The 12,078-nt window shown below is 50.9% G+C and overlaps 2 protein-coding genes across 2 annotated transcripts in view; one reads left to right on the top strand and one right to left on the bottom strand.

Moving 5' to 3' along the window:
- Klf13 (KLF transcription factor 13) overlaps positions 1–6,926 on the top strand; it is a 48,277-nt gene extending 41,351 nt beyond the window's left edge. The window contains exon 2 of the mRNA XM_051148675.1: positions 6,481–6,926. Within this exon, the coding sequence (XP_051004632.1) occupies positions 6,481–6,770 (290 nt within the window). The 3' untranslated portion in view covers positions 6,771–6,926. The remainder of the gene's footprint in view (positions 1–6,480) is intronic.
- The window catches only part of Apba2 (amyloid beta precursor protein binding family A member 2), an 881,206-nt gene that overhangs the window by 749,509 nt on the left and 119,619 nt on the right, over positions 1–12,078 (bottom strand). The window lies entirely within an intron of this gene.

Here is a 12,078-nt window from a genome sequence, read left to right as displayed (position 1 = left end):
TAGCCATGTGCCTGAATTTTCTTGGAGGTCTCCGGTTGATCAGCCCAAATATTTAGCTGTCTGCTGAGCTATGCTAGGAGGACAAGCAGGCCTTCCTGGAATGTAGACAAGGCATTCTTGAGGTTGAAGCTGGAAGTGGCCCCAGGCCAGTGACCACGGATCAAAGCTCTTTACTGGTGAATGGCAACCCACTCTGGTATGGAGTGGCCAAGGCTGGGAGCTTGCAAGGTGTAGCTAGGATCTCTTTCAAAGGTTTCTGACTATGCCTTGCCTCCTTAACTTCCACACAGATTCATTCTGCCTCCAGAGGGATGCTCTTACAGTCTGGGATGCTGCATAAGGTCGATAGAGCTATGGGCATTTTCAGGGTCTCCTGGTCAGAGGGGCATCATGGTCAGGCCCTCCCTTCTCCCTCCACAGTTAAGAGAGCCAGGTAGGCTTCCAGTTGGATGCTAGGGCTTGGGCAGTAAACCTAAATCAAGATCAAGCAGGAGGAGGTTGCTCTGCCCCCTCCCCCGCCACTATCACACAGCACACATCAGGTGTGGAGGAGGGGTGCGCAGCCGAAAAGTCTCTAAAAACACATGCTGCTCCTGAGAGGTCCGCATAAGCAGAAAGGCACTGTGGTTTGTACAGGAGCTGCTGGAGCCAGGAGACGCCCACCCACCTGGTTGGAAGGAATGGGTGGTGGTGAGGCTTAGCTGTCTGGCTGGGGCTAGGTCACGGGAGCCTACCCTTCGAACCGGCGGACCCAGCAGTAGCTGCCGGGGGACCGAGCTCAGGCTCTGAGCGAAAAGGTTCTAGGACGCCAGAAGCTCCTCTGCTGCGGGACGGTGCGCACCGGCGCCCAATCCCAGTGAGAGCTTTGGCGGGAGGAGAGCCTCCGCTGTTGCTTCCCCTCCTCCGGCCTCACAGAGAACAAGCTGTTCCCGCCTAGGCCTGCGGCTTGGGCAAGAGCGTGTGGGACGTTGTGTTCCCTGATAAGATGAGGCAATCACGCTCAGCCTGCGCCATGCGCTGCTTGCTGCTACCAGCGGCCCCGCGGCGGCGCCAGGGAACATTTATGTAACCGTGGCTCTTCCGAGCCAAGTGCCCGTGGCCAGTCCCACCTCCAGCTAAACCCCAGGATATACTGCATACACACAGCCCTTCCCCAAGGCTTGAGCCCCCCCCCCCGCCCCGCCCCGTAGCCTGCATACAGGGTCTCTCTATTCAGTAGCTCCCTCCCAGCTTCCACTTGGCCTATAGCTTCTGGCTCTGTGCCTGCCCTGGTGCTTCTCCCACCCTGTGACACCAACACTGCCTAGCCCTAGCCCAGCCCCTTACCACGGTTGACCTTCCTTCAGTCTCCCTTCCCCTCCTCTCCTGCCCACCCAGTCAGTGCCTTAAATTCAGCCCCCAGTCCCTCTTTCCTCCCACCCAGTCTTTCCCTTCAGAAAGCCTAATCTGCATCTTATCCTGTGACTCTAATCACCTGCCCCACTCCCAGGCACACACATGCACCTGTATTGGTCACTCAACACCTTGTCCCTGGTCCCTTTTAGCTTCTGAGAATGGGTCCATGTAGGGTGGTGTCGTGTTGTCCCCCATCCACGCTCCCATCATGGCTTTGAGATTCTTTTAAAAAGGTCAGCTTTCTATAGGTATCTGTTTTCTCTAATTCAGCTACCTTCTTTTGGCAGGGGTGGGGGGGGGGTGTCTGTATAGCCTTGGCTGTCCTGGACTCACTTTGTAGACCAGGCTGGCCTGGAACTCACAGCGATCCGCCTGCCTCTGCCTCCCGAGTGCTGAGATTGAAGGCGTGCGCCACTACGCCCGGCTTCAGCTACCTTCTTGGAAGGGCCAGTCACCTTTGAGTTAGAGATTATACTTTATCCTTGTGGACTGACTGCCCTGGAAGAGCAGATTCAGGATTCCAGTCCAGCGGCAGGGGGTGGAGCAGGGGTGGGGAATGCTGATTGGCCCATCCCACTCCTCTGTGATGGGAGGTGGAGTCACCAGGTGCGGTACTAGGCTGTGTGCCCCCACCCTCCCTTGTCCTGTGTGGCGAGTCCTGTTACTTTTCAGTTCAGCCATTCCACCGGTCTCCTGAACAAAGCTTTCAGAGTGACGCTAGAGTGTACCTGTAGGCACCTGAGACCCTTTCACGGGACCATGAGATAAAACTACACTGTTAACTACAGTGACATTACCTACTTTACCGTTGCTCCTCCTAAAGACTACAGTGGAAAATTCCAGAGGCTTCGTGATAGCTGATGGCCGCACTGTGGACAGCTACTGGAATGTGTACTTGGGTTTTCTTTTGTGTGGATTTTTTTTTCCCCCTAATACAGTGTGGATGTGTACCGGGGTTGTCACACACACAACTAGAAGCTCTTTATAGAGCTGACTGGGAAAATACAGGGGGTGTGCCTTGAAGTATGGAGTGCTGTGTGTCCGTCGTCGTCCCCCCCTTCCCACCAACCCCAACCATCCATCCTCCATTGTAAGTACTAGTGCCTGCCAGTCTCCTCAGCAGCTTTGAGGGTGGACATCCAGCTTAAGCTCCTGTAACTTCTGACCACAGGCTAATTTTTAAAAATATGCTGATGGAGGAATAGATAGGGGTTGGGAGGCTGGCATCTCTTGGGGGTGAGGACCATGTCCTGAGGGTCCTGTCTTGAGCATGTATTTAGTGAAAGTGGGAAACTTCCCGCCTTCCTCTCCAGTAAGTAACCTGTCTCCTCAGATGCAGTCCTTACCTGCAGCCCTGATATTACTTGGCCCATCTGTAACAGTGCCCGTCTCATATACTTCCAGGGATGCAAGTAGAAAGATCCTGAAATGGACAAGGACCCAAGGCTATTAGGAAATAAAGTTGAATCTGAGTTCAGTGGATTCTGTCTCCATCAGGAACCCAACTCCCATCCCCGCCCTAATCTAAGAAGACCCAGTAGCTGGGGATACCAATTAAGAATAGACATTTGGAGCTGGGCGGTGGTGGTGCACTTGGGAGGCAGAGGCGAGGCAGGCGGATCTCTGAGTTTGAGGCCTACAAAGTGAGTCCAAGACAGCTGAGGCTAAACAGAGACCCAGTCTGGGGGGCGGGGGAGAACGGCAGCAAAACCAAACGAAGAACAGAATAAACAGGACATTTGGATCGTGCCAAGCCTGGTGCTGGTTGTGTACAGCCTATAGCATAAACGTGGGCCCTTCTGTGAGAACAGAGTAGCACATTCATTTCCTGTAGCTGCTGTAACATATGACCACAAAGTGGATAACTAAAAAGCAGCTGAAATTTACTTCTGATTTCCTGAATGAAACCAGAAATCTAAGAGTAAGATGTTGGCAGGAGTGGTCCTTTCCAGAGGCTCCAAGGGAGCATCTACTTTCTTGTTTTCCCCTCCTCGTTGCCAGGTTTGCTGGAGCTGGCAACTCGGGGCTTGTAGATGGATGGCTCCAGTCTCTGACCGCCATCTCCCCGTACTTCCCTCTTGTGACTTGTGGCCTCAGCTCAAGATTTTTATAGCTACAAGGACTTTTTTTCTCTTCCAAATTAAGCCACTTCACGGGTTTCGGGTGTTAGGGTTTGACTGTACTGTTTCACTGTTCAAATGGAGACCGGGTCTGACTTGACCCATGTAATGCCAGACCGTCCCAAGGCACTGATGGTTAGTAGGATTTCTGAATGTTAAAGAATGGAATTAGCATGTGACATTTTTCACTCCCCCCCCCCCCCCCCCCGACAACCACCCCCAACCAGTTACCATTTCTTTTGCTGTGGTTAGGTTAAATGTTTTTAAAATTATATTTAAACTTTTTACAATTAAATATATTCACATTACAACTCAATTGTTATCCCATCACGTGTATCCTCCCATTTTAAGTTTTTGTTTTTTTTTTAAATTGGGGTTGGTGGTACATGTGAATGACATGACACATGTAAAGATCAGAAGATAATATGTAGGAATTGGGTCTTTCCCTCTACAGTGTGGGTCCTGGGAGTGGAACGCAGGTCATCAGGCTTGATCAAGCAAGCAGCTTTACCTGTTGAGTCATCTCTTGCAAGCCCGTAAACATTACATTACTTCTTACTGTTATTTTTTTTTTTTTTAAGCTGTAACACAGAAAAGGTTACAACAAACGTGTCTTCAATTCAGCACTGCTCTCTTGACTTGATTTTAGTTGTCCTGATGGGTACTGTAAACAACAGTAAATATATATTTCTGTTTCTTAATTTCTCAAGTTAATCTGTTGGTTTTTTGCTCTTAAGTTTTAATAATTTACTTCACTCATACACTTATCCTTACCTCCTCCTGAACTGATGAATATGTAATTTTTAATTCTGTGTGTCTTTCCACCTCCCTTGAAAGCCACGGGTTCTGACAGGGCAGTGGGGTCTGTCTATGACACTGATCCTGTACAGTGCTGAAATCTAGAGCTAGGTTCATGTGACTGGAACTGTAAAGTTTGGTTGACCTGCTGAGGCCTGTGCTGGGATTGCGTTTCCTTCTGTCTTGGACAAGATAAGTCGTTTTACTTCTATGAAAAGCACCTGGAGCCTTTGAGCTCTTCACTGGTTGCACACAATCACCTGGCATTTTAGTGTACTTTTAATTTGATCATTGTCATCTCGTGTCCAGATTGCTCCTCTATTTCCTGGAGTTCGTAATCACCTCCCTTTTCTTTTCCTTTAAAGAAAGAAAAGTAATGTGCCTTCCTGTGCCCTCTAGTTTATCTAGTGTCTTGATCGTGCGCTCTGCACAGACTTAATTTTCTTCCTAGGATTATGCCCCTGTGTGCCTTGGGGTCTTGACTCATGGTTCCCTGGTTTCCTCCAGCTTTTACTAGAGTATGGAAGGTGTAAATTCCCCGCCCCCCTGTGCTCCAGCACATCCAGTATGACATCCAGGTGCAGTGTCTGTCCTATCTTGTTCTGGTGTGGCTAGCCTGATGTTCCTCACTGCCACTTACTAAGTGCTGAGATCTCCTTTTTTTTACTCACTGTTGTAATTATGCAAAAATTCTCCTAGCAAGGGATGCTTTTCTGGGTTGGTTACACTCCCTCCTCTTCCTGATTTCTCCACCTTACACACACACACACACACACACACACACACACACACACACACACACACACACCTCATTTTTCATTTTGAAATTTCCTGATCCCAGCACTTGGGAGGCAGAGGCAGGCACATCTGTGTGAGTTCAAGGCCAGCCTGGTCTACAAAGTGAGTCCAGGACAGCCAGAACTACAAGAGAAAGAAAGAAAAGAAAAAGAAATTTCCTGTATTCATTTTCCCCTTATTTTGCCATTCTGTGCCTCTTCTGACATGTTTTTTAGCCCTGGATCTGATTCCTGGAGACTTCAACTTTTAGCCCCTTGCTCACTGCTAAAAACAAGAGTTCTACAAAAAGCTAGGAGTATACTCAACAAAAGAACGCTGGGAACTAGAGCCACAGCACGGGTGGCCGACCAGAGACCATGCCCCAGGCTGTGTGGGTTTGAAGGTCACCTTCCAATATCTTTTCCCCGCAAAGTGAAAATTAATGAGGAAAACAAACACACCACACATGGCCAGTCTTCAATGGTACTGGGGGATGGAACACTACGACATTCACACATTTTCTAGAGTTTTGTTGTGTATTCCAGGATAGTGCTTTGAGTCTATTTCCAGCTTTTGGGAATTATTTAATAAGATTTTAATTTCTCAGTAGTGTGTTTTGTCCTCTGATTGCTTGGGTTCTGTTGAGAGTTCTAATTAGAAATGTTAAGCTGCTGCTGCTGTTGCTGCTTTCTTCTTCTTCTTCCTCCTCTTCCTCCTCCTCCGAGAGTTGTAGCTCTTTATTCTGGACTATCACAGAATGCTTCTAAGCAGTTCATGTCTTCCACCCCACCCCACCACCCCATGTCTTCTCTCCCACCCCTTTAAAGAGTATGGGTTAACCTAGCTTGTTTCTTGATCTGAGCAAGGAATACATGGAGTTTGGGGGGGGGGGGCGGCAGGAGGCGATTTTCCAGGCTGAGTGAATCCACACTGCCTCTGAGTCCCATTGTGCTTTGCTTCTCCACACCTGCCTGGGCCCCTCTTGGCCTATTCCAGGCAGTCATCTTCACGCGTCAGCCTGCTTGAGGCAGCAGGAGCCTGTTGAAGTTCGCTGCACCCTTGGTCTTAGGGCCTCTCCTTCAGAGCTGGGGCTGCATACTGCCCCATCTGACCAGCCTCTTGCTAGACAAGATGAAGAAGAGTGTCCCTTGGGGCCTGCACCCTCTTCCTATTCCCCTCCCGGGGCTGCCTGGGAGTGTTGATGGTGTGTTTTCTTTGAGCTCCACGGCCACGTTGTTCCTTCCCTCAGACCTGCTTCTGTCTCAGGTGTGCACTGAGAGCTTTAAAACAGGATGGAAGCTAGGCCTCGAGGGGTGGGGAGAGGGAGGCTGTGGTCAGGCTAGATGGTGGAGGCATGGCTGAGACTTACTTATGCCCTTGTCACTCGCAGGTGAGAGGCCCTTCGCCTGCAGCTGGCAAGAGTGCAACAAGAAGTTCGCCCGCTCCGACGAGCTGGCACGGCACTACCGCACGCACACAGGGGAGAAGAAGTTCAGCTGCCCCATCTGCGAGAAGCGCTTCATGCGGAGCGACCACCTGACGAAACACGCACGCCGCCATGCCAACTTCCACCCAGGCATGCTGCAGCGGCGCGGCGGGGGCTCGCGGACCGGCTCCCTCAGCGACTACAGCCGCTCCGATGCCAGCAGCCCCACCATCAGCCCGGCCAGCTCGCCCTGATCACCCCTGCCCAGACCGCGCCTCGCCCCCTTTGGTAATAGGAAAGCTGAGTGAACTTGAGAAGTCCACAGCAAAACACTTTTCTTCACCTCAGGTGTCAATTTTTAACAAAAAGGAAAAAAATTTTTTTCTCAAAAAAGAAAAAACAAAACAAAACAAAAAACACCACCCACAAATTGCACAATAGAGCTATCCACGAAGTTGAGATTAGACGGTGTTGAAGTCCCCCCCACCCCCCCCCCCTTTCTCAGGGATGGACGCGGTCCACGAGGTCAGTGAGGGCATGCCTTTCTGCCGCCTTACTCTGTATATAGATTTGCACTCTGGAGTTTTCTGTGAGGTTGAGGATCACGCTGGGGGCAGAACAGGCCAGCTGGGGACAGACGGGGTCATTGGCATTGTGCTCTTGTAGCAGACCCCCAAAGGCCTGTGACCCTCTCTCTGCCTACCACTCAGTTTTGGTCCTCTGCCCCTTAGCCTGGCTTAGAGCACAGGTGGGTCTGAGGGACTGTCCACCTCACAGGGATGTGGTAAGCCATGACAGACCATGGGAGCACTTGCCTGTGGAACTGTGGAGGACTTTTCTGCCTTGTAAGGCTGGTCCTGCCTGCCTACCTGCCTGACTTTCTCCTTCCAGTAATCCTCAGAAAAATGGAGGCCAGATGCAAACCTGGCCTGGATTGGCACAGTGTTGCTGCCAATAACCCCGGGAGGCGGTCTGGGCCCTGCCTGCCCTACAAGAAGGCACCTGGGACCCTTCACCATCACACCATGTTCTCAGAGACTGGGAAATAGTGCCCTGGGCACATTGTGATGAAACTGCTTCCCCCCACCCCTAACCCCCAACTCCCAGAATTGGTGTTGTTTTATCCAGTTCCCATGCCCTGGGCCACTGAAGGCACCTCTGTTTGAAGCAATGGGCAGAACCACCGTGCCCCCTCTGCTTCTTCAGTCTGTGTGTGTGTGTCCCTTGCAAGTGGCAGCACTCACACTTCCCACGGAGACTGCTGGTGGCAAAGGCGCCATTGTCAGTTGGGACTCTTCAGAGCAGCACAGCAGATAACACTGGAGAAGCAAGGGTTCTGCTTCTCTGGGGACGCCATGTGAAAGTTGTGGGAATCACAGACCTTCTCAGAACCCTGAGTACAGACTTAGCAAAACCCCAGTTCCACACTGTCGCATTCCCCACTTTACCTCTTCTGCTTCTGCCTGCCCTGCCCAGGAGGACCCAAGCCACACCCCACCCAGCTCTGCAGTGTGGATGGGGGCGGGGATGGATAGCCTGCTGGTAGACCAGCAGGAGTAAAAGCCAGGACTGTCCTGGTTCTCCTGGACCCCAGACCTGGGCTGCCTTGGTTTCAGGTGTTGGGCATCGTCAGCAAGACCATGTTCTGGTTGCTTCTCTGCCGGTTCTTAGAGTGTCCATCTACTCCCGCCTTGCAGAGACCCAGGCATTACCCCCCTCCCTTCTCCCAAGAACTGGGGCCTAGGAACACAAGGCCCTAGGATTGTGTGTGTGTGTGTGTGTGTGTGTGCGTATGTGTGTGTGTGTGTGTGTGTGTGTGTGTGTGTGTGTGTGTGTGTGTGTTGGGTAGGTGGGTTTGGGATGGACTTGGTTTATCTTACAGAGACCTCTCTTCACTTTGATGTGGAAGGATTGGCCTTTGTGACTCAAGAGGGCCATGGATGGGCTTCCTGGGCCCAGTGTGCCTTGGTTGTGGCCATTCTGCCTCCACCCAACCCTCACACAGTGTGGGGGTGCAGCACAGGGGAAACCCAGAGACCGTGCCCAGCCATGGCTATTGTCATGTGGCTCCCGTGGAGATCTGGGACACGCGTTTCTAACTACCTGTGTCAGCTAGGAGAGGCTCATGGCAGATGGTGGCTTCTGATAGCACAGTAGGTGCTGAGTTGGGTTGTGGCATTGTTGCTGCCAAAAGCAGACACGGTGGGTGGGGGCGGTCCCTGCCCTGGTCCAGTGCAAAGCTGGTGACAGCTCTGCTTGCATTTCATCTGGGGGGAGAGAATGGAATATGTGGTTGGGGGTGCTTGGGGTGTGGCGATCTTCGTGCTGAGTCCCAAAGTGTAGCCCCTCCCAAAGTCATTGGTGTGAGGCAGAGAAAGCCACACTCTGAACACATTTCATGTCTCAGGAATTCACATTCCAGATTCAGGAATTTTATTCCAAAGTCCTTTGGTGCACCTACATCCATGGTTCTGAAGTCAGAGAGAGGCAGCAGTGGGCCCCAAAGGCCAGCCAAGGCCTCTCCTTGGGAGAGCTGGGCGGGTGTCTTCCTTGTCATCTACCCACAGAGTCACAGAAGGCGGCTTTCTGACTCCGCCACTGCCTGCACATAGTAATGGTGAAAAGGACTCTAAGCCCCGACATCTTGGAATAAAAGAAAGAGCTGGTTTGTTTTAGAGCGGGTTTGGGGGGTGGGGGAGGGAGAGCGGGCATAGGCTGTTTCCAAAGAGAGCACTTAATTTAATTTTTTTCCTCTGAATGACCCAGGGCTGTTCCATCTGATAGATGGAAGGGTTACGTTGCCTTAAAACAGAAATATGCAGGCGTTGGCTATTTTTTGGCAAATGAACGTGTCTTCATTCCCAAAGTGGTTCCCCTTAGATGGAAGGGTGTGGTCCCTCAGCGGGGGGGGGACAAGACACCCCACATGGACCCCCATATCATCTGGGGCTTCAGTTCATCTCATCAGAAGGTGGGAGGAAGGGAGGAACGTGACTAGATTCCGTTCCAGTGGGTTCTTGTTTGGTTCCCATCTCATCATAAACAAGGGATGCCTTCTGAGATGCAGACTGTCTTTCCAGCCCGGGTCTGTTGCAGGGTCTTTGATTTACCCCCATCCCCCTGCAGTTATGGCCATATTTTCTGGTTTCAAATTTGACTGAGGAACCCGTAGGGTACCCAGAAATAATACTGAAAAGTCAGATCTTTATTTTAGGGACGAAAAGCAGAGATACCCCCCCACACACACAGTGAAAGTGCCTGAGTGAAGGGAGAGTTCCCTACAGCAGTGTCTGAAAGGAGCTCTGGACTTCAGCCATCAGGGGGCTGGAGTTAAGTTCATGTCCCAAATGAGAAAGTTGTTCTTTGCATCAGCCATATTAGGGGGCCACTGTCTGTCCCTGATACGCCTACTGAATCCTACAGCCATACAGAAAACAGCCCTTTCTAAAGAGGGCCTTCGGTTCTCTCTTGATGGGTGCTACGTAGGGATGGACAGTGATGCCCTTGACTGGGGATGTGGTCCTGGAGGTGCCCTACCTTTGTCCTGCCACGAATAATTCCTACCCACAGGACCTGAGACGCAAGGTCCTCACCTCCAGCCCACCCCATCTCAACTTTGTTCAGAGGCCAGCTTTGGGACAGGTGCAGGATTCACCAGAGCTCAGCTTCCGGGAGCAAAAAGTCCTGCATCCTGGTGGCCCCAGTGAAGGAGGACTTAGATATGGGGATGGACAGAGAGAAGGTGACATTCTCTGGTCCCAAGAGAAATGTGGCTGAACAGAAGGTTTAACCTTTCAAGACTTCTGCCTCCCAGCCTCACTCCGTCCGGAAGACTGGTCCTTTTCTTGCCAGAAGCAGGCGCTACAATGGACTGCACAGGGTCACAGCATTTCCTAGAGGCTTCGTCTGGGATCTCCACCATCCATGTAAGACAAATCTGAGCAATAGCTTGGCCTCATTTATATCAGCTCCTGGTTGTGGCTTTGTTTACAAGGCTACCTATTTTGACTTCTGACGTGTGTTAACCCATTTCCCCCACCCCCCACGAAAGGTCATTTGGTCAGAGACAGTGCTAGAAGATTTATATGTAGCCATGTTGTGATCAGTAAGAAATGCTTTGTGGGTCACCCACATTTTTTTTTTCCTGTCCAAAGTTTCCGTCTGTTAGTCCTGGTGGCCGTATCTTTCAAAGCTAAACTCCAGATGTTGACTCACTGTTTTGAAAAATCAGGATGGCACTAGGAAAGAGCCAGGTCCTATGACTAATTTTCCTGATTCCGAGTCTTCAGAGGTTTGTCCTGGACACATTCCAGAAAATTTTGTACCCGAGCATGGATGTACAATCCAGCATACTACTACTGATACAGGCCTGAGCACTGCTGAGGGAGAGGCCCGTCTGCTAGCCAGCTGACCTCCAGAATAAGGAGCAGAGCTAGCCTGGAGCAGTCTGCCAGGGAAGGGGGCTTGCTTGGTTTCTTTGGCCCCCTATAGGGTTAGTGGACTCTCTGGAACTCTATAGCCCGGTGTGGTGTGTCGTCTTTCCCTAACCCCACCCCACCCCCACCCCAATCTCACACAGCTTTAAAACTTCACTACTTTTATTTAGAAACAAACAGGATGGCAGAGAAGACACCTCCCCCACGGGGGTGGGCAGGAAACAGGTCAGGCCTGAGGGCCAGGTTTTTCTCCCTGCTGTTTCCCTAGGGTACATACTGCCTGCGCTCATAAGCAAGGTCAGCCTGTGCCCATGGGCCCATAGACCCAGAAGTAGGTAGCTGGGGCTACTTCTCTCGTGACTCAGACACTGCCTGGTCATCTGCCCCAGTGTCATTCCTGAGTTACAACGTCTACCCTAGTATGTGGGTGGAAGGATCTCTCTGTTTCCCCATTGGACACTGGAGAGACCCTGGGTACCCGGTGTGGAGACCCTGCAGACAGTACGGCAAGGCTCCCAGCTGAGCTACTGTGCATTGTGGAGTCAGAGCTCATGTCCCTCCTGGGTGACTGGAAATGCCTGCTGTGGTTTTGTTGTATAGGCCCAGGCGGCTGCTTCCCATCCAAAGCCATCCGTGGAACTTCTGTGGGATCCTTTGCCAAAACCCCAAGGCAAAATCCAAGGGTCCAAGGCCATTTCCATCAGCTTCCTTTTCCACAGGGTTTTTTTTTTTTTTTTTTTAAACTAGCTCCCAACACGCTTCCAAAGGCCATGTTCCGTCTTTCCTGGATCACTACAGTGAAGTATTACAGTTGTACAGTTCCCAATCTGGCCTCGGCTTGCTCGGATAAAACTTTGTTATGTATTTTGTAAGGCATAGATTCTATATTGTAATGTCCTATGCAAAAGAAAAAAAATTAATGAAATTGTAAATTTTATTGTTTTAACATGTATGCATGTTTAGTGACGTTTACATTTTGAAATAAAATTTATGATTCATTATTTTATTTGCCTAAGTGATTCATTTGAGGGATGTGGTCCCTGTTAGGGGGGCAGAAGCTAAAAAATTTAGAGAAACTCCAGCCACTGATTGGAGAAGCAGAATCTTACCTGGGGCCTTGGGCAAG

The sequence above is a fragment of the Acomys russatus genome, chromosome 7 (genome assembly GCF_903995435.1).
Source record: "Acomys russatus chromosome 7, mAcoRus1.1, whole genome shotgun sequence".
NCBI lineage: Eukaryota > Metazoa > Chordata > Mammalia > Rodentia > Muridae > Acomys > Acomys russatus.
Note: the sequence above shows the minus strand (reverse complement) of the source record. Positions and strands in the feature narration are given on the sequence as shown.